This window comes from Labeo rohita, chromosome 2 (genome assembly GCF_022985175.1).
Source record: "Labeo rohita strain BAU-BD-2019 chromosome 2, IGBB_LRoh.1.0, whole genome shotgun sequence".
NCBI lineage: Eukaryota > Metazoa > Chordata > Actinopteri > Cypriniformes > Cyprinidae > Labeo > Labeo rohita.
In genome coordinates this window covers 725,618-748,897 of record NC_066870.1, presented here as the reverse complement: position 1 = coordinate 748,897, position 23,280 = coordinate 725,618, and the positions used below count along the sequence as shown (strand labels likewise).

Genomic DNA, 23,280 nt, shown 5'->3' with positions numbered 1-23,280 from the left:
TCACAAGTGGAAGACATTTAAAACAGACAGCTCTCCTTCCAGGAGTGGACGTCCCAGATAATTCACCCCAAGATCAGACCGTGTAAAGCTCAGAGAAATGGCAGACAACCCAAGAACTACACCTCAGACTCTACAGGCCTCAGTTAACATGTTAAATGATAAAGTTCATGACAATACCATTAGAAAAATATGGGACAAAAGTGGCATGTTTGGAAGACTTGGCAGAAGAAAGACTCTTCTATCTAAAAAAAAAATAAAAAAAATAAATAAATAAATAAAACATTGCAGCACAGTTTAGGTCTGCAAAGTTGCATCTGAACAAAACACAAGCACTGTTTAGCCTAATTTCACTTTGGCCTTCGTGAGTAACGCACGAAAGATGTTTGTCATTGAGCACAAGACTGAGCAGCAAATCCTCCAGCATGGTCTGTCGGTCATCTCTCCTTACCCTTTTTTTATCATTTTATCAATGAGCGATTTTTAGCCCTCTTAGCCTACCCCCAAACCTAAACCTACTCATTTTATCACTATTATAAAAGGATATAAAATGTAACTGACCAAAATATGCACAACATACAAATATTTTTATAGTTGCTAATCCCAATCCTCCTGTGATGGCTGCAACCACTATAGTCTTACGGTAGTCTGGTTTGATAGGGTGAGTACGGTAACTTCCTGTTTCGCGTCCTTGATGAATGGCATGGCATTGGATTTGGAGTAACGGTGGCGTGCACGCTGAACAGATAATGCCAGATGGGTTATTGTGATTTCTTTCCTTGAGGTTGTGCAGATGACGATGATGGTTTGTGCCAGCGTTGGGAAACTGTTGTCATAGCTGGTGCTAGGAGCTGGCCTTTGTCACTGTTTTGAATGATCCTTTAAGTCGAATCTAAAATATTGCACGACTGCACGTGATATATTTAGGGTTACTGAACCCTTTTAGTTTCAACTTGCGACCACCAAAGCCTATTTATTTATTTGTTTCAGACCTTTTGTTGAGATGTTAATAAATGACAACGACAAGGATTATTGAGGTAGAAACATTTATTGTCCATTATTATTGTCCAGGCTTTACACTACCTCTAAACTTAACCATAACTCTCTCTGTATAGTTATAAAGAAATAACTTGTCATTTCTAGATGTGGCAATATTTGAGTTTGTAAAATGCACTTCAGCGTGTCACAATCTGTATTACTAAAAGTGCTATATAAATAAAGGTTAAAAAAAAACAAAAAAAAAAACAACTGTGTAACACCAACTACCTGTCACGGTGTTGTGTGCAGGGAATGAGCCGGAGGAGCGAGGAGGTGCAAAACACCGAGTTTATTAGTATAATCCACAGGGAAACAGGAACAAACAAGAAACAGCAGGGAACCAGCAAACACAACGTAACTCGACAGAGAACCATACGCAAAATGACAATATAAGAACCGACGATCTAAACAGGAACACAACCAAACTTATATACAAGGAAACAACCAATCAGGGGGAGACAGGTGAACAATCAAACAGTGACGTAATAAATGAGAAATGGAACAGGAAGACCAAATAAGGGCAACACAGGAAAAAAAAAAACACAAAACAGTCCAAAGGGTCTGACACTATCCCAGGTGAAAAAAAAAAAAAAAGTGCAGTTCCATATTGTTTAGTGCTCTATTTTCACATACTAATTTTGTACTTAATATACTAAGAATTATTCTTTAGTAAGATAATCTTAAGAACATCTATAGTGTTCTCAGTTGTGCTATTTTGAGACACTATTAATAGGCCCTATAAACTAAAATGTGCTTTTAACACACTGTGTATTAAAATAATGTATGTATTTACCACTACACAAACCCCCCACCCCAACCCGGGCCCATCTCGAATATCACTTGGTCCACCCTTCATCTCATTTCTGGAGCCGGGCCTGTGTACTGGAAAACTCTGTGCTGAACTTGAACGCGATCAGTAGATCTCACAGCGCTGTGTACATTCGCTGTAGCTCACACTGCGCACTCTTTTCTTTTGAGATGAGCTGATAAACGGTTGGTTAGGACGCTTGGTTTCAAACAAGAAGTGCTATTTCATTTCACTTTCGGCACGTTTGGCTTTAATACGTATTTATCACACACAACAGGACGCTTATCAGTTAAAGGAGAAGTCCACGTTCAAAACAACGGTTCACATATAATGTACTCAACCCCTTGTCATCCAAGATGTTCATGTCTTCAGTCATAAAGAAATTATGGTTTTTGAGGAAAACATTTCAGCATTTTTCTCCATATAATGGACTGCTATGGTGCTCTGATTTTGAACTTGCAAAATACAGTTTAAATGCAGCTTCAAACGATCCTAAATGTGGTTGTAAATGATCCCAGCCGAGGAAGAAGGGTCTTATCATCGACAGACCATCTCCTACAGTCGTCCAGTGGCATCAGTCACTTTGTGTGGCTTACATGAATGAAACTCCTCATGACGCTCAAAATGAGTTTGACAGTAAGAGTTCAGACACACCAGACAGGACTTGACGGCTTTGTATTTTCTTCCAGTACAGACGTCACACTGCACATCTCCAGCTCCAGCAGGAACCGCACTTTGAAGTTTGGTCTTCTTCAGTTTCTCCACCACTTCAGCCAAGATGGTGTTTCTAGCTAAAGCAGGTCTTGGACTGAAGGTCTGTCTGCACTGAGGGCAGCTGTAGACTCTCATCTGATCCTCCTGATCCCAGCAGTCTGTAATACAGCTCTTACAGTAACTGTGTCCACAGGGAATGACCACTGGATCCTTCAGGAGATCCAGACACACTGGACACGTGAATTCATCGACTGAAATTTTGGCTTCTGCCATTTTACTGCATGAATACAGAGACACAAACACACAACAGTTTCTCTTTACCTGAACTCATGTGATTTCTGTTTCCTGGTTCTGTGTTTGAGTGACGTGTGTAAAACAGGTGTGAGTCTGTAAAGGGTTAAGGCTAGAAGGGACACAGCTCTGGATACTGGGCATGCGCACATCGATCCAACGTTATTTTTGTCACACTGTACAACAATAATACTGTTTTTCTATTATAGTAAGGGCTAAGTTTAGGGTTGGTGTAGGTGTAGACGTTAATAAAACACAATCTAATAGATAGAACAATTAATTTCATTGTTAGTTTACTTTGTTAGTCACTACTGAGCTGTGGGTTTAGGCCTATAATGTGTTCCCTACCACTCTCACCGCAAACATAATGTAAAGATCTGGAGAAGTGTTGTGACCAAACCAATTAATGCAGAATACACCGTTTGTGTATCGCAAAAATTCTCATTTCATATTTTCATCAGAGCTGTATTTGTTAGATTTCCAGCACTCTTCTGATCTCCTCATGTTCTCACTGCTCGTCTTTTCAATTCACTCTCACAAACTGAGACTGATATAATGAATTTGTTGAGGATGTGCATGGAGAAATCACAGACTTATTGTCTGACAAGCACTACTGCACAGAGTTAACACTGAATGTCAGATCGCTGCTGCTCTCCAGCATGTAGATGTTCCAGTGATTTTGCATGATGACGTCTCAGTTTCTCTCCTGACTCCTGCTCACTACGATAACTTCTGGTGACAGTTTCTCCCGTGCGACAGCAGAGCGCTGGACGTGATGAAGCTCCGTCCACACGGCGGGCAGCGGTGCGGCTTCTCTCCGCTATGAACCCTCTGGTGTATTTTCAGGTTCCCGACTGACTGAAACTCTTGTCGCAGCGCGAGCACTTGTAGGGTTTCTCTCCCGTGTGGACTTTCTGATGTTCTTTCAGGTATTTGGCTCTGGAGAAGCCGTTCCCGCACACCGAGCACACGTGAGCTTTCTCTCCGCCGTGGATCTTCTGGTGCTCCTTCAGGTAACCCAGCTGTGAAAACATCTTTCCGCAGAAGGAGCACAGGAAGAGCTTCTGGTGGATCTTCTGGTGGATCTTCAGGTGCTTCGCCGAGACGAAGCTCTTTCCGCAGCGATCGCAGCCGAACGGTCGTTCTCCGGAGTGCGAGCGCCGGTGGTTTCTGAGGACGGTGGCCTGCGTGAAGCTCTTCCCGCACTCGTGACACGCGAAAGGTCTCTCTCCGGAGTGAATCCTCATGTGATTCTTGAAGTGTCCCTTGCGGATGAAGCTCTTGTCGCACAGGAGGCAGGTGAAGGGCTTCTCTCCCGTGTGGATCCTGACGTGGTTCTCCAGGCTCTCCTTGCGCGTGAAGCTCTTGGCGCAGTGCGGGCAGCTGAAGGGCTTCTCTCCGCTGTGAGTCTGCAAGTGTCTCTTCAGGTCCGCGTTCTTGAAGAAACCGCTGCCGCACTGCAGACAGCTGAAGTTTCGCTCTCCGCTGTGGATTTTGATGTGGCTGTTGAGGTTGACTTTGAGCGTGAAACGCTTCCCGCACCGATCGCAGCCGAACGCAGACTTCTTGGCTCCCGTTCTCTTCTGGGAGAAATCATCTTCAGTCTGTGATTGTTCTCCTGTGTTGATCTTCTGATGATCCTCCTCCACTGCATTCAATTCTTCACTTTCCACCTTCACTTCCAGCACATCTAAAGAGGGAGTCATATTATTATTGATGTACTTAGATATAATGAAGTACAATCACTAATGATTTTTAGAGGTGTACAGTATATTGACAGTACACTTTTAAAAATAAAGGTGCTTTAAAAGGTTCTTCACAGTGATGCTATAGAAAAAACAATTTTGGTTCCACAAAGAACAATTCAGTCAAAGGTTCTTTAAGGAACCATGTCTTTCTTACCTTTTTATAATCTGAAGAACCTTCTTTCGCCACAAAGAACCTTTTGTGAAAGGTTCTTCAGATGTTAAAGGTTCTTCATGGAGCCATTTTAACAAAAAAGGTTCTTCTATGGCATCGTGAAGCACCTTTATTTTGTGTAATTATTATGTTCAGTATTTACGCATGTGTGTAGTGTTGATTTATCCACAACTTCCTACACCTGAGACCCGCTTTATATCTGATCTTACTATCAGTAAGATTTATATTTATATACTATTAGATTTATATTTTATTTCTATATTGTCTATTTACACTAATTTTACCTAAAACTTTAATAATTCTGTTGCATGTTTTTGTTGGTGTGTTTTGATTCTTTTTATTTAATTTTTTTAGATTTTTTGTTTATTTAGTTTTGGTTATTTTAGTACTTTAAGGGGAAGCTTAAAACACTGTGCTTAAAAATAAATCACAAGCATACAGTTTAAAGTGACCTGTCAGATGCATGTGCTGTGTAATGCATTTGAGACATGTTTTCCTCAGCGCTTAACTTGTATCTTACAGTTATATTTGTACGTTTTTCTAAAGTTTTTTGCAAAAAGGTTCATCCTGTCATCAAGCGAGTCTCTGTTAGACTTCAGTGAATGAGCGGCGGTGTGCACATGTACATCAGAAAGACAGAGCATATAATAATTCAAAGCAATAATTAGGACTAAAATATATATTTTGCTAAAATATAATGCTTTCAAAAGTTAAAGAACTTCAAATCTCTGCCCCATTTACACCAGCACCATAAACTGCAGAATGAAGAGTGTGTCGCAGCAGTCATTTGTATTTGAAGACAAATCCATAGTTTGCTTAGCGTTGAATAAAAAGAAATAATAAAAAGCATATTTGTTTCTCTTTTTTTGCTGTCGTACTGAACCATCTTTTTTTGTACTGTTTCATTCCTGCTCGAGAAAATAGTAAAAATAATGTGATTATTAGTAGATGGAAAAAAAACATTATTTAACAGCTCATCAGATGCATGATTTTCATCAAATGCACATTTGTAAATTAATAGAGAATCGAGAACGATCTCCAACCTCTCTGTTCGTCAGCATCTTCATCTTTCATTCTGTGTGTTTCTGCATCATTCACGTCTTCAGTCTCCTCTTTAACAAACTCCATCTTCACAGCAGCGTAACTCGAATCGGTCATTTTATACAGCTGAAACCGATATAGAGCAGAAAGTCATTATTAGTATTCAGTGAATGCTGAATTCATCATATCATCACTGGTGAATATGAAATATGTGTATGATGTAAGAGGATTTCCAGTGAAGCACAGAATCACACCTGCTGGTGTAAGAGTTAAAATAAGACACAGCAGTAATGAAACACTGAAGCGATCACCTGACTGTGGTTCTGTTACTCTCAGAAAAAAACAAAACAAACAAACAAAAAAAACTTTGCATTGTACAGCTCAGTGTATTACAAAACAAATAAAAATAAGTATATTTTAATCTTGTCAAGCTTTTACTCATAACAATTAATATGTAAAACTCTATTTTCTAAAAATCCAAAACACTGTACAAAAGTCTAATATAATGTTTCTTGGTTTTTATTACTGTCACTGGAAATAATCAGACCTGTGTGAGGTTTAATTGATTAGATCACCAGAAACGAAATATCTATTTTATTAGTGAACCCAATGTTGTGTGCAAATGCATCAATACCTGTCGTGTTTATGGACTTTATTATGCTGAAAACAACCATATGCGTGTTATTTCTCAGCTTCTGTCTATTGAATCACTCAGACATAAACACATATTTCAAGGGAGAAAACACGAGCATCTCAGAGCTCTAGTGCTCACTGTTACTGCCCTTAATATCAGCTGCTATCGAATCATTGACAGACTGTGTAAACTACAGCAAACCAATAAGTCGGTTACCGTTACGCCACCGCTCCTCTCAGCAGAGCACTAGTGTCCAATAACGCGCCCGTTCATTTCAATGGCCGCTGCTCCGCTGGCGCGACACCCGGAAGAACACGATCACAGCCGCGAGCACAGACTGCTGTCAGCCAATCAGACAAACCGCTCTGTTAAAGGTGCAGGAATATTTATCTCTATCTATCTATCTATCAATATATATATATGGCTTACTCCGATCACGGTCTTAAAGATTAGTATGTGTTTGCCAGCCAAGAACTGGTCCACATGTTTTTAGTCAGGTCTATAACTCAACCTAAAATGAGCCAAATCATGAAAACAGATGTGGCTGATATGTGAACTGTATATGGTATTCTTGTATGGCTGAGTTGTGGCTGATACACCAAAATAAACCTTTATTTTGACATATTTATGCCACACTTTTTATTTAAATGTATTTTTTTAAATACCGATTACGCAGTAAATTTTAAACACAGTCATTATTCTTTATTTTTATAGTAGGATTTTAATAACAACATAACAGAAGTGTCGATAACTGATATCAACAATAATTGATACTTTTAGTCAGTCCTGCCGGTCTTTCCTACTCACGGTCTATAGGAAAAAGAAGAGAAAAAAGAACAGTAGTATATCACAATTATGATCATATATAAAATATTATTTGAATATTAAGACAAGCATATTATTATATTATTAATGACTGTGAATCAACACTGCACACATTCTCTTTTTCTTCCTCCCAGACATGACAATATGCTGCTGCTGTGTAGCCCTGTTTACATGAGGAGAACTTCAGCTACTCTAATAACAGCTGCTTCACTACATTGGTTTTGAAGTCAAGATTTGATACTAAACAAATTGTGGCTCTGTCTTTAAATAAATTACATAATATTTGTTTAAAAAAATCTATGAGTTGATGGCCATAAAGTCAGAGACAAGATGTAAGCGGATAGATGTTTAACAATAGAAATGTTAAACAACAAACAGATACTGGATAATCAGGGATGCAAATCACAGTCTGTCTAATTTTGCCTTTTTAAATTGAATATACAGGTTATGTCTTATAGGATTCATATTGTTAATGTGTTGAGTGAGATCATTTTTCAGTGATTTTATGAGTGAGCAATTTTACCAGTCATTGTATAGTTCAAAAACATTGATTAAGTCAGTAAAGAAATAAGTTGCTGAACCCATTTGATCTTTGCTGATAAAAATTCCTCAAATGAAATACATGAAATACATATAATACATACAAAATACATTGTATTTTTAGTTTGTTAGTTTGCAGTGTGGCTCATTCATTCAAATATTCAACATGACTCTCACGTTTAAACATCTGTTTTCTGCTTGACAAACAATTTATGTTACTGATCACTGACATGGTTTTAATGCTTGTTATCTTTTTTTACTTTAAAACATCTTAAAATGCATGTACAAAAAATGTATTCAGATCACATCAGATTCAGACAGTGCTACAGTACATCATCTAGAGCCAATGAAAGAGCGCCATCTGGTGATGCAGTCATGATTCAGCACAGCATCACCTTCCTGTATGGCAAGAACTATATTTTGAAATAATCCAAAAATATGTTTTAATGTGTGTGTGTGTACAAAAATATAGAATATTTAAATATATATTTAGTGACTCTGGATTTTTGAAAATATAATTAAAAAATATTACTATATTCTTTAAATACATTTAAGAATTTATTTTGTCCTCCACATATTTTCAGTCCAAGAAAATGCATTCACTTATCACATTTAAAGAAAAGGTTTATGTCTGTAACACATCTGAACATACAACACATTTTTAAAAAAGGCATTAAATCATTATACAGTAAATGTAGTTCTGAGGCTTTTTCACTGACATTTGCATTTACCCTAAATATAGGCTACTGTAAAAATGGAAATATATTTTCTTGCTCCTGAAATACATTTGGAAATATATTTTTTTTTCATATGAAGGTTTAAACTACATATATTTTGAATTTCAAAAAAGTAATTAATTTAACTTTATTGTTTACAACATATATTCAACATATATTTAGTATGCACACTACTGGTCAAAAGAAAGAAGTCTCTTCTGCTCACCTAGTCTGCATTTTTTTTTTTTTTTTTTTTTTTTTGATAAAAATACAGTAAAATTATATATTATATAAATACATTTATGTTATATTTAATATATATTATTATATTTACATAAATATCTTTTCAAATATGTAAAAAACATAAAACCTTACTGTTCAAAAAGTTTTGACTGATGTTAGTGTATTCCCTTCATATATTGTGTAATACTGTATTCACAACCACAAATGTTTACAGTAAAAAAACAAAACAAAAAAAAAACTTTGGTTTCTATCTTGCTTTTTGTTTACTGTGAATTTTTCAATATCAAGCAATACCAATTGCTTTCAGTCTTTAAAAAAGCAAAGGAAAAATACAGGCACTACCCTGATCAGACCGTCATCACATGAGTGCTGAATGTCACATGTTTGATTTGGATGAATGTCAGAAAATCCACTGGGTGATCAGATTGGGATGTGGTTCTGACTATATCACAGTCTCGTCAGTGTAATGGACATGTAAGTGTCTCAGTCACACACTGATGTGTCTGAACTCTCGTTACTATGAGCCGTCAGATGAATGTGATTAATGCCATCAAACACATCTTCAGACAAACATTCATAAACAGATGTACACTGTCTGTCTGTCTGCTCTTCTCTGTGTTAAAGGTGTGACTTGTAGTGCACGTTTACAGTTTTTCACATTTGCTAAAACACTAAACCCCATTCTTTAAACCAAACTGTCAATAGCCTTAACCAATTTGTCAAATAAATCACTCTTTCTGCAAAACCTTAAACAAGTTTAGGCAGTTTAGACACTGTTTGCAGATCTCGTGCAGTCTTTTTGCTAAACTCTAAACACATTCTCACTCACTAAGACACAATTTGCTCTGTGATGAACTTGTGCAAAACCCTAAACACAAGAAAAGAAAAGTTCAGCACAACTGCAACACAGTTGCCCTCGTTCACACAATAATTAAAAATTCTTCACACTTGTTTTGAAATATTTAAAGGTACAAAATATAAGCCAGCTGAAAGTGCAAAGAAGGCACGGGTGCATCGGTCAATCTGGGAGGTACAGGATGAGATAACTGAAATAAAGATGGGAAGTAACAGTACAAATACTTTATGTTACTGTACTTAAGTAGATTTTTCTGGTATCAGTACTTCTGTCACCACGGCGGTCTCTGTGGCTCCCTCTAACCGCCGTCAGCGGGAACCATCCCCGGACTTTTAGTTTGACATCGCTCCGCACCCCGTACCTGGGACCCTCCCGCTTCCGGTTCCGGGTCTTCCGGGTCACTTCCCTCCGGCGGCCATTTATACCGCGCTCCCGCGGTAAAACCCCCGCGAAGTATTGTCTAGTCTCTAGCAATCTCTGAGCGTTTTCCTTGTATCTATTGCCTTTTGTTACCGACCGGATTGTTTATATCGTTTACCCCGCTTGCTGCCTGCCTATTGGACTTATTGCCTGGACTGTTTGTTTACGCTCTGGATTCTCCTTATTGCTCCCGTTTGCTGTTGTTTGACTTACGCCTGCACGACTACGTCATTAAAGTATCGCACATGGATCCAACGCCTCCGCCTCCTTCTGTGAGTGTGTTACAGAATACTTCGCCAACATCGGATCCAGCGATCGTTTACCCGGCCTCGTCAGAGGCGACCGCGGCCACTCCTCCGTCAGTGCTGCAGATCGCTTCGGAGTTATCTGCCCAGGCTTCGACGCTGGCTGTACACCAGCAACAGCTCCATCGCCTCACCGATCTCACAGAGCAGCTGGCAAGAACGCTGCAGGGCCTGCAACTGACTCCGCAGCCCGCGGCACAACCCGCGGCCACGCCGCCATCGGGAAACCAGTCCACCTCCGCCAGCCCGCGGCTGGCCTTTCCGGAGAAATTTGATGGCACTGCGGCGAGATGCAAGGGGTTCCTGCTGCAGTGTTCGCTGTTTGTTGATCAACAGCCGCACCTCTACCCAACCGACGAAGGAAAGATCGCCTTCGTTTGTTCCCTGCTTACCGGGAAAGCTCTGGACTGGGCCACCGCGGTCTGGCGCCTCGACCGACCCACCTTCCCGTCATTCGCCGCTTTCCTGCAGCAGTTTAAAGGGGTTTTCCAACCTAGCTCCGAGAGTGGTGAGGCCGGAGAGGAGATCATGGCGCTGCGGCAGGGTAGGAGGTCTGCAGCGGACTATGCTCTAACCTTCCGCACCCTTGCGGCTCAAAGCGGATGGAACGACGGGCCGCTTAAGCTGCACTACCGCAAGGGGCTCAACTCCGACCTCCAGCTGGAGCTGGCCTGTCGGGACGAGGATTTAACCCTGGAGCAGTACATCGACCTGTCCATCCGGGTGGATAATGTGATGCGGGCACGCAGGTCGACTCGTCATCTCCCTTCGCTTCCCCTCTCGACAGCCTCTCCCGAGGCTCCCTCCGAACCCATGCAGCTAGGAGCTACCAGGCTATCACTGGAGGAAAGAGAGAGGAGATTGCGGAACAACCTCTGCCTGTACTGCGGCCAGGCCGGACACATCAGGGCTAATTGTCCCACTCGACCTCCACGACAACCCTCCTCGGTGAGTTCTGCCGATCTACCCATTGACTGTTGTAGTATGCCGGTGACTCTGGAGTGTGGAGAGGCTATTATTAAGACCACAGCGCTCATCGACTCCGGGGCCGCTGGCAATTTCATCGATGCTGACTTTGTTGCTAACCATCACTTACCAACCCTTTCCTGTTCCCCACATGTGGCAGTGGCTGCCCTCGACGGGCGACCACTAGGATCGGGCCGAGTCAACCACACCACCGATGACCTCACTCTCCGCATCGACCCCTCCCACTACGAGCGGATTCGCTTCTTCATCATTGCATCACCACAATCACCCATCATCCTAGGATACCCCTGGTTGAACCGTCACGGACCATCCATCGCCTGGGCCGACCGCACCATTTCATCTTGGTCACCCCACTGTCACTCACACTGTCTACGTCCCCGAGTCACATCCACACGAGCACGCACTTGCCAGGGCAGCTCCAGCGGCATACCTCTCGAGTACCAGGACCTGCTGGAAGCTTTCAGCCGAACCAAGGCCACCCGGCTACCTCCTCACCGACCAGGGGACTGCGCCATCGATCTCCTCCCAGGAGCCGTGCCCCCCAAAGGACGGATCTTCCCTCTTTCACAGGCGGAATCTGAGGCCATGCACAAATATATTCAGGAGGAGCTGGCAAAGGGCTTCATCACACCGTCAACCTCTCCAGCTTCGGCGGGCTTTTTCTTCGTTAAGAAGAAGGACGGCGGCCTTCGTCCCTGCATCGACTATCGTGGTCTGAACGAGGTAACCATAAAATATCGCTACCCTCTTCCCCTTGTCCCGTCGGCCCTGGAACAGCTACGCTCAGCCAAGTACTTTACCAAACTGGACTTACGATCAGCCTACAACCTCGTCAGAATCCGAGCAGGCGACGAGTGGAAGACGGCCTTCTCCACCACCTCGGGGCACTATGAATACCGGGTTATGCCCTTCGGCCTGGCCAATAGTCCGTCCTGTTTCCAAGCTTTCATTAATGACGTGTTTCGGGACATGCTCAACAGATGGGTGATTGTCTACATCGACGACATCCTCGTCTTCTCCAACTCCTACCCCGAGCACGTTCAGCACGTCCGAGCCGTACTGCAGCGCCTCATTGCTCACCAACTCTACGCTAAGGAGGAGAAGTGTGACTTCCATCGAGACAGGATTTCGTTCCTCGGCTACATCATCAGTCCCGAGGGGGTGGCCATGGATCAGAAGAAGGTGGATGCTGTGTTAAGGTGGCCGCGGCCTTCCACGCTCAGGGAGCTGCAACGCTTCTTGGGGTTCGCTAACTTCTACCGCCGCTTCATACGGAACTTCAGCACCGTAGCGGCCCCCCTCACTACCATGATTAAGAGGGGCGTCTCCCGCCTCAGCTGGTCCCAGGCAGCTATTCAGGCATTCAATGATCTCCGTCAAAGGTTCAGTACGGCACCCATTCTACACCACCCTGACCCCGAAAGACCCTTCGTCCTGGAGGTAGACGCCTCCAGCACCGGCGTAGGAGCCGTACTGTCCCAGCGTCAGGGTGAGCCACCCAAGTTGTTTCCCTGCGCCTATTTTTCTCATAAACTGAATCCGGCCGAACGCAATTATGATGTGGGTAACCGCGAGTTGCTGGCTATCAAGCTGGCGCTTGAGGAATGGCGGCACTGGCTTGAGGGTGCTAGACATCCATTCACCGTGCTAACCGATCATCGAAACTTAGAGTATCTGCGTTCCGCCAAGACGCTCAACCATCGTCAGGCACGGTGGGCGCTCTTCTTTACACGCTTCCAGTTCCAAGTGACGTACCGCCCCGGTTCACAGAACACTAAGGCCGATGCTCTCTCCCGTCTCCACGAGTCCGATCAACCACCCAGCCCACCAGAGCCTGTGTTATCGCCTGCTGTGATCGTCGCTCCAGTAACATGGGATCTCATGACCGAGATCGCCGAGGCTCAGATCTTGGACCCGTCTCCGCTCGAATGCCCTGCCGGTCGCACTTATGTCCCCCTCACTTTGAGATCTCGAGTTCTGGCTGAGGTCCACACTGTTCCGAGCTCCGGTCATCCCGGTATTGAGGCCACCATCCACCTACTCAACAATCGTTTCTGGTGGCCTTCTCTGCGCCTGGATACCATTAACTTCGTCAAGGCCTGCACCGCCTGCAACACCGCCAAGGTCCCACGCCGCCTACCCGCCGGCCTCCTCCAGCCATTACCCGTGCCTCAGCGTCCCTGGTCACATATAGCCGTGGATTTCGTCACTGACCTGCCCGTCTCCAACGGACACACCACCGTCCTGTCTGTGGTAGATCGTTTCTCCAAGGCCTGCCGTTTTATCCCCTTACCCAAACTCCCCACTGCCCTGGAAACGGCAGAGATCCTATGCAACTGGGTGTTCAGACTTTACGGTCTGCCGGAGGACATTGTGTCAGACAGGGGTCCCCAATTTACCTCACGCCTCTGGGCAAACTTCTTCCGTCAGCTAGGGGTCAACGTGAGCCTCACCTCGGGGTACCATCCTCAGGCCAATGGGCAGGTGGAACGTCTTAACCAGGAACTTATTCGCTTCCTCCGAACATACTGTCAGAACCGCCAGGAGGACTGGAGTCGGTTCCTGTTCTGGGCGGAATATGCCCAGAACTCCCTTCACAAACCATCCACTAACCTTACCCCGTTCCAGTGCGTACTGGGCTACCAACCACCCATGTTCCCCTGGTCCGGGGAACCCTCAGAGCTCCCAGCAGTAGACTCCTGGCTCCAGAACAGCGAGGAGACCTGGAACCAGGCCCACGTCCATCTTCGGGGGCTGTACGACGCACCCAGACGCAAGCCGATCGCAGGCGCCGCCCCAATCCACCATACCAACCTGGACAGTGGGTCTGGCTTTCGACCCGGGATCTGCGTCTTCGTCAGCCCTGCAAAAACTAACTCCCAGGTACGTGGGTCCCTTCAAGATAGTTAAACAGATCACACCTGTGTCTTTTCGATTAGCTCTCCCTGCTGAATACCGAATCTCACCCACTTTCCATGTCTCTCTGTTTAAGCCCGCTGGCGATCCGGAAGGAGCGGAGAACCTAGAGGGGACCGCCTCCCAGGGACCTACCCCCATTGTCGTCGACGGCGAGGAGGTCTACCGGGTTAATACTATCCTGGACTCCCGACGCCGGAGAGGTCAGTTACAATATCTAGTCGACTGGGAGGGCTTCGGCCCAGAGGAAAGATCATGGGTCGCCTCCGGAGATATACTGGACCCCTCTCTCACCACTGAGTTCCACACTAATCACCCAGATCGACCAGCCCCTCGAGGAAGGGGCAGACCCCGGCGTCGGGTACCTCCTCGCGCCAGGAGTCGCTCGCAGGGGGGGGGCTCTGTCACCACGGCGGTCTCTGTGGCTCCCTCTAACCGCCGTCAGCGGGAACCATCCCCGGACTTTTAGTTTGACATCGCTCCGCACCCCGTACCTGGGACCCTCCCGCTTCCGGTTCCGGGTCTTCCGGGTCACTTCCCTCCGGCGGCCATTTATACCGCGCTCCCGCGGTAAAACCCCCGCGAAGTATTGTCTAGTCTCTAGCAATCTCTGAGCGTTTTCCTTGTATCTATTGCCTTTTGTTACCGACCGGATTGTTTATATCGTTTACCCCGCTTGCTGCCTGCCTATTGGACTTATTGCCTGGACTGTTTGTTTACGCTCTGGATTCTCCTTATTGCTCCCGTTTGCTGTTGTTTGACTTACGCCTGCACGACTACGTCATTAAAGTATCGCACATGGATCCAACGCCTCCGCCTCCTTCTGTGAGTGTGTTACAACTTCACTGTTTATTTTTTTGACTACTTTTTACTTTTACTCCTTACATTTTTACACAAATATCTGTACTTTCTACTTCTTACATTTTCAAAACAGGTTCGTTACTTTACTTTTAATCTGCATTTGGTGGATCACCATTCCATTACGAATCTCTAAATCATGAATCGGTTCATCTGTGCTGGCAACACGATTCGGTTAACGCGCGTTCCGCGTCTCCGCCAGACGGTTTCTGTCAGAGTGATCAGTGCGAGAGACTCGAGAATGGAGGCAAAACTATTGACCAGGACTTCAAGTGCAGGTCAGTTTCATCTGTAAATAGGCTACTGTAGTTTGTCTTTGTTTAGTTAAATGCTAACATCTCTTAGCAGTAGCAGTCAGAGGATTACAGTTTTTCTCGATTGCTTAAACACATTTGCCCACTCTGACATCACATTTTCAAAACAGTTAACACACAGGATAAAACTGAAGCTCAATGGCCAAAATGACTCATTTTGTTAGCAAAATGCTCTAACACTCACAAAACATTAAAAACATGCAACATAAGCAAATATTTCCATCAAACACCACAACTTGTGGTCAAATAAATTTATTCTTTCAATCAATCATTATACGATGGATAACAAAATACAGCCATCAATATGCAATATAATACTTTACAAACTCAAATGGATACTGGAAAAAAAAAAAAAAAAAAAACTACCAAAGGAAACTTATGGGTGGAAATACCTTTTTTAAAAAAAAAAAAAAAATATATATATATTTTATCTTTCACATGTAGTCCATTTGTTCTTGCCGATTATGCCACAGGTTCTCATCAACATCGTATTGAATGTTTTCCCTTTTTTGCAATGCACCGAGGGAAATACCTCCTTGCATGGCGTATCCATCCCTGGCAGTCCTCTGCACCTATTGCCAGGCAACCAGCATTCATTGCCTCCAGGAGGGGCATCTGCTCATATGGCCGGTGATCATACACCTTCCACCTCCAAGCAGAAAAGAACTCCTCGATTGGGTTCAGAAAAGGCGAGTATGCAGGGAGGAATTGCATCATAATACGAGGCTGTGCTGCAAACCATTCATTCACAAGGCGAGAGTGGTGGAAAGCCACATTGTCCCCAGTTATGACATACAGAGTCATGCCAGGCCTCAACAGCCCTCTCTCTTCGGGTGGAATCAGTATTTCTTTCAATGCATCAAGAAATGTGATGAGGCGTTCTGTATTGCATGCACTCTAAACCCGGCTAAGTTGAATTTACTTAAAAAACTTAAGGAAACTGGTTGCCCTAAAAATTTAAGTAACGTTTACTGGAAAACTTGAAGTAATCATTACTTAAATATAAGAGTCATTTTAACAACCATTTTAAGTTGAATTTACTTAAAAAACTTAAGGAAACTGGTTGCCCTAAAATATTTAAGTAACGTTTACTGGAAAACTTGAAGTAATCATTACTTAAATATAAGAGTCATTTTAACAACCATTTTAAGTTGAATTTACTTAATGCTTTTAATTTATCTAATTACTCCATTCCTCTAATAGGTACTCACTGACTCCCAGAGTGCATTGCGACATGAATAAATTATGCAATTGCTTTGCTTTACTGTTGTTGTTTGTATTTGCCAATTTCATTTGCTGTCTTGTGTCAGTAGTAGCACAACAAAAAACAAACAAACAAAAGCTCATAAAATGGTTATTGATACAGTTAATAAAAATAAATAAAATTGAGTTGTTACCATTGTTGTGATTCACATGCTGAATGTTGAAGTCTGTGTGTGACTCGCACATTACCCCAAATATTAAAAGATTGTATCAACACAGATACAAGCTTCTTGTAGTGTTTATAGAAAATAGAAAAACAGTAAAATTGTAAAAGATCATTAATCAAGATGAAAAGTATGCAACCTATTTATTTAATTAAAACATACGTCACCTTCTAAAAGCAACCTATTTATCACTTTTCTTTCTTTGAAATCAAATAACTCTGATTTCATGTTGTATTGCTGCAACAACAGAAAGAAAACTATAATAATATAAACAAAGTTCCAAATGCCCAACCAAAAGTAACACTATTCACTATAATGGTGAGTATTAAAAAAAAAAAAAAAAATTGTGATGTTCTCTCAAATATTTCAGTTGTATTGAAAATTCAACATTCAAGATGACTTTGGGAAATGAGTGAATTCAAGTAGTGAAAGAAAGATGTGAGTGAAAAGTCTACTAAAAATTGCCCCATCTCAAAAACTTTTTTTTCTTCTTCTTCTGTTGTTATGTTGCACATTAGCAACATATTAGTGCACTGCTGCCTCTCACTGGTTTATTAATGTCATTGGTTTCTTTGTGGATACTTGGATATTTTAAGTAAACATCACTCAAAGCAAGTAAGTAAATTGTTTTATTTGCCTTGAAAGTAGCTGTAACTTAATAAAACCTAGTAAGTATAGTAACTAAGTAAAGATAACTAATTGTAACTAAGTAAGGTAAACTGTTGGGTTTTACAGTGTGGGCCAATAGTTGGTATGTGGCAAAGGACCCCATCATTGGAGATGGCAGCACACATGGTGATATTGGCACCCCTCTGACCTGGCACTGTGACAGTGGCCCTCTGCCCAGTGATGTTCCTCCGGCGTCTCCTCACTTTACAGAGGTTGAAGCCGGCTTCATCCACAAAAATGAATTTGTGATGTGCCCCTTCAGCTTCAAACTCCATTATTCTCTAAGAAAAAGAGCAAATTCATGAAGCAAATTATTCCAGTCGCATGTAACTATGGTAAACAAGGTATTACAATAAAAAATCTGTACCTGCACATACTGGAATCGTGCCTCCTTTACGATGTCAGAGTTTCTTTGAAATGGAACTCTGTACAGCTGCTTCATTCTGACATGGTTTAGTTTAAGGACTCGATCTATAGTTGCCAAACTCACACTCTTTATATTTCTAAATACTCCCTGATCTGCAATTACTGCTGCCTGGATTTCACGCAGTCTGATTGCATTGTTTGCCACTACCATATCTACAATGGCAGACTCCTGTTCAATACCAAATATCTTTCCTCTGCCACCAGTGTGTGGTAATGTGTGGATTCTATAAAGTAAAAGCAAAAAGCATGTCAAAATTGACATTACTGTATGACAGTCACATAAATGGGATTGATAAAACATCTGCATTACTGTAGACACAGTTTGTTCCGCTAACAGGGCAATGCAGTAAAGCTGAAACACACAGTGGTATACATTACAGTAACACTGTGAATTACCTGTTCTCATTCCGAAAAAGCCTGACAATAGATGCCACAGTGCTCCGACTCAGAATGGGCTGGACCCTTTGTCCAGCCTCCCTAAAGGACAAGCCATGATTGATGACATGGTCAATAATTGTTGCCCGAATTTCATTTTGGAATTTGAGCTCGATTTTGTCCTCTTGCTGCTGCAGCTCCACCACGCATACGAACTCCTCTTCCTCGGGCCCCTCTGCCATGGCCTCGTACACTGTAAAACCCAATAGTTTACCTTACTTAGTTACTATACTTACTAGGTTTTATTAAGTTACAGCTACTTTCAAGGCAAATAAAACAATTTACTTACTTGCTTTGAGTGATGTTTACTTAAAATATCCAAGTATCCACAAAGAAACCAATGACATTAATAAACCTTAAGTTTCCTTAAGTAAATTCAACTTAACCAGGTTTAGAGTGCGTAGGCACAGAAAGAGAGTACACTCTAAACCCGGTTAAGTTGAATTTACTCAAAAAACTTAAAAAACCTAATGCTTTAATTAGAATATTGGTCACCTTCTAAAAGCAACCTATTTATTACTTTTCTTTCTTTGAAATCAAAGAACTCTGATTTCATGCTGCATTGCTGCAACAATAGAAAAAAAAACTATAATAATATAAACAAAGTTCCAAATGCCCAACCAAAAGTAACACTATTCACTATAATGGTGAGTATTAAAAAAATAATAATAAATTGTGATGTTCTCTCAAATATTTCAGTTGTATTGAAAATTCAACATTCAAGATGACTTTGGGAAATGAGTGAATTCAAGTAGTGAAAGAAAGATGTGAGTGAAAAGTCTACTAAAAATTGCCCCATCTCAAAAACTTTTTCTTCTTCTTCTGTTGTTATGTTGCACATTAGCAACATATTAGTGCACTGCTGCCTCTCACTGGTTTATTAATGTCATTGGTTTCTTTGTGGATACTTGGATATTTTAAGTAAACATCACTCAAAGCAAGCAAGTAAATTGTTTTATTTGCCTTGAAAGTAGCTGTAACTTAATAAAACCTAGTAAGTATAGTAACTAAGTAAAGATAACTAATTGTAACTAAGTAAACTATTGGGTTTTACAGTGTGGCCTCTTTGATCCATGCTTGCAAATAGCAATACAGAGGTGGCATCTTTTGTAGAGGGATGAGGATTGATTGCTGATTGAAGAGTTGTGCAAACAAGTTTCACATTGGATATTCATGATTATGCAAGTACTTTCTATCAGCTGTTAATAGATGTTTTCCTTTAGTTCAACACAAGGAAAATCCAACGGAGTTTGGGATCTTTCAATGAGATCTGTGGTGACTGTTTTGACAAAGGGTGTGAAAAATGTGTGAAACAAATGAAAAAGTGTTAAGGCATTTGAAAGAGAAGACTTCTCCTGTGCTAAGAATGTGATGATGAAGATCAAGTGAATCCCAGTTTCACTGAGCGTGTCTTAGCAAATGAGAAAAACTGTAAGTGGATTTTTCTGGTAACAGTACTTTACTTCACTGTTTACCGTTTACTGACTACTTTTTACTTTTACTCCTTACATTTTTACACAAATATCTGTAATTTGCGAAATCACAAATTAACCATGATTTTGCTGCACTAACCATAGTCTGACCATGAAATGTGTAGTAAAACTATGGTTGTGAATGACAGTTTTGGCCCATTGCTTACACACTAAAACCAAATGCTTAGACCAAAGCCTCGATACCTAAACTTCTTGTAGCATACCTTAAACACAGTGAAACCATAGCTTAAACACATTGTCAACTTTGCACTTTGTTACAATTCTGTAACACACTTATTGGGAAACATTACACACGTTTTCTTACATTAGACACTTTGTTCAAAAATGAAATCACCTGTTATCATTGGGAAAACACTCTGTTCAAAAAACAAGACTCATCTGGCAATTGTAGGCACTTACATACACATCTGAAATCACTTGCACAGAAAACAGAACACCAATCGGTCTGAGCCTCAGGTAAGCCATTTTGAGAACTTTGCAAGCATGGAGGCAATGAGAGTCAGTGTAAGAGGAGGACAAAGAGAGAGAGGAGCTGGACGTGGAAGAGGACGAGGACAAAGACGAGGACCAGTGCGGAGACATGTATCAGATGACATCAGGGCTACTCTGGTGGACCATGTGATAAATCATGGCCTGTCCACGAGGGAGGCTGGGCAAAGAGTCCACCCTAACCTCAGTCGGTACACAGTAGCATCGATAATAAGGACATTCCGACTGGAGAACAGGTATATCTTCAAGTTTCTACTCCAGACTGTACCTACTGTATGTGTCACATGATTCTGTATCATATTACACTATTACTGTACTAACTGTACTATACAAAAATGGATAGTACTGTGAAGTATATGTAAAGGAATACCATTGTGATGTTACAGTACTGTGTACAGTTTGAAAGTACAGTATGTGAAAAAGAACCTAACCAATTACATCTTGTGGTGGCATTTTCAACAGAATGGTTGGACGACCTCCTCAAGGTGGAAGGGAATGGCTCTTTACTCAACAACAAGAGCTTACCATCATTGAAATGGTGCGAGAAAATAATGCAATCCGACTTCATGAGTTGCAACAGCACATAATTGCAGATAGAAATGTATTCAACAATATCAACAGGGTCAGCATTTCTACACTAAGTCGTATCCTACAGAAACATAACTTCAGAATGAAGCAGCTGTACAGGGTGCCATTTGAGAGGAACAGTGTCAGGGTCGAGGATCTGCGCCATGATTATGTGCAGGTATGTGTCACTTTACTTTACATACTATATATTGTGATGTGGGAATGAGGGTTTATGCTGCCACCTGCCCTCCCTGTAGCTTGTAGTTTTTGTCTATACTGACCCAACCCAGTCCCAACTTGTGTGAAAATATAGACATTGTAGCTACTGTATGTGTTTTCAGTAACACTATTCAATATTTTCTATTACAGACAGTTCTGAATTTGATGCCGCCAAACTGCCACATGAGTTCATCTACGTGGATGAGGCAGGCTTCAGTCTGGCCAAAACCAGGCGTCGGGCCCGTAACGTAGTTGGACCAAGGGCTGTTGTAAATGTCCCTGGCCAGCGTGGGGGAAATATCACCTTGTGTGCGGCAATTAGTGTCCAAGGAGTCCTGCGTCACCATGCCACTCTAGGTCCCTACAATACAAGACAGATCATTGCATTTCTAGATGCACTACATGCAGTTGTATCAACAACCATAACCATTTCACAGTTTTATACCTGTCCCCTTACAGCCCCTTTCTAAACGCAATCGAGGAATTCTCTTTAGCGTGGCAGTGGAAAGTATATGATAGGCATGCGGAGACACTGAGGTGGGATCAATCTAAGGGTGGATTCAGCACACAAGGCGATATTTTCCCCGTTGCCTAGCCCGCGAGGACATCGCCTGTGTTGTTGACGAGGTCTTGTGGCCAGACCCAAATAGCCCCACACACACACACACACACACACACACACAAAACAAGTATATGTTCTTTTTTCCCCAATAGCAATTTATCCAGTAATTGTTTTGTTTTCTGTTTTACCTTTGTCTTGTTGTTAATTTGATGATTTGTGCCATTTTTTCTTTATTTCTGTAAGAATGTTTGTTTTTTTGTAAAAAAAATAAATAAATAAATAAATAAATGATTGTTTAATTACTGCAGAAATTCTACTTTTGAGTTTTACAGAAGACTGAGTCTGAGCACATGACAATAAAAATAGAAACACAAAGACTGCAGTGTTTTGTATAAAGCCCATCAGTGTGTTGCTGGTGATATGAAAAAGTAATTCAAATGGTGCTTGTGTGTATGGTTTTGTCGCAAGAATTTAATTTTTAGACAGGAGTGTTAAGTTTTGATTGCAGTATTTTATTTTGGCATAGATGTGAGTTGTTAATCTCCAAGTGCTATGTCTGATTGGCTTGTATGTAGAGTTTTGACATAATGAGCCAAATTATGCAAAAAGTGTGTAAGCAATAGACAAAAACTGTAAAACAGGTTGTAACTAATCCGCCAAAAAAAAAGAGAAAAATATGACTCATTATAAAGCAATAACATGTTCAGAATAAGAATTTTTATGTAAAGATATTGTCATAATGTAATTAATATTGTTTTATTTTTTGACATTTAGACAATTTATATATTTTACATATAGTTGTACTAAATCTATAGTATTTAAGTAATGAATTGAACTAAAATAAAGTTATGTTATTGCAAACCAAATACAATGAGACAGTTCTGTTCATAACAGTAGATGGCTGATGGGAAAAGGGACAGCTACAAGAAAATTTGTGGAAAAAAGTAAACACACAAAGTGAGATGCAGAGAGCGATCATGGAAAATGAAGAGACTGAAAAGGAAAATGGAAATGAAGGTGCAGTTCAAAAGAGAACCTTTAATTATTTTGTTTAATTATTAGGTTTTAAACCTTTTTTAAAATGTGATGACCATACAAAAAATAAGTGGTTTCAGAAGTTGTTGTGGGTGTATGTGATGGCCTGGATGAGTGTGAGATTTCACCAGCCTGAACTTTTGTCCCAGTCCTGCCGTGTTCATGCTGGTTGTTCAGCCTCAATCCATTCATTAGCTAACAACATTTTCAATGTAAGTTATTTTGTATTAATGTGTCAATATGACTTGAGGTCCGGTTACCTAAAACAGGTAGTACTAATGGGTACTTTTTACTTAAGTACATCAGAGTTCATACTTCTTTACTTTAACTTGAGTAAAAAAGTGCAGTCAGTACTTCTACTTTTACCAGAGTATTATTAAACATGAGTATCTGTACTTCTACTTGAGTGAAGGATGTGAGTACTTTTGCCATCTCTGGAAATAAATAAATAAATAAATAAATAAAAATTACATATATATATATATATATATATATATTTATATATATAAACACACACACACACACACACACATAT

General features: G+C 41.5%; 2 protein-coding genes across 2 annotated transcripts; both read right to left on the bottom strand.

Moving 5' to 3' along the window:
* Window positions 1–1,068: 1,068 nt before the first annotated feature.
* On the bottom strand, window positions 1,069–3,694 carry LOC127173815 (E3 ubiquitin/ISG15 ligase TRIM25-like). Its single transcript, XM_051123820.1, has one exon. It carries the CDS (start codon window positions 2,828–2,830, stop codon window positions 2,399–2,401), a length of 432 nt encoding a protein of 143 aa, XP_050979777.1. The 5' UTR covers window positions 2,831–3,694; the 3' UTR covers window positions 1,069–2,398.
* Window positions 3,691–6,741, bottom strand: LOC127176317 (gastrula zinc finger protein XlCGF8.2DB-like). Its single transcript, XM_051127929.1, has 3 exons — window positions 6,660–6,741; window positions 5,812–5,935; window positions 3,691–4,538 (listed from the first exon to the last, which is right to left on the bottom strand). Exons 2-3 carry the CDS (start codon window positions 5,924–5,926, stop codon window positions 3,691–3,693), a joined length of 963 nt encoding a protein of 320 aa, XP_050983886.1. The 5' UTR covers window positions 5,927–5,935; window positions 6,660–6,741.
* Window positions 6,742–23,280: the final 16,539 nt, after the last annotated feature.

Excerpts from the sequence above, each read along its gene's own strand:
- LOC127173815 (XM_051123820.1), bottom strand. The coding sequence starts at position 2,830 with ATGGCAGAAGCCAAAATTTCAGTCGATGAATTCACGTGTCCAGTGTGT.
- LOC127176317 (XM_051127929.1), bottom strand. The coding sequence starts at position 5,926 with ATGACCGATTCGAGTTACGCTGCTGTGAAGATGGAGTTTGTTAAAGAG. Across the intron at positions 4,539-5,811 it reads AGATGCTGACGAACAGAGAG|ATGTGCTGGAAGTGAAGGTG; the intron begins GTTGGAGATCGT and ends CTCCCTCTTTAG.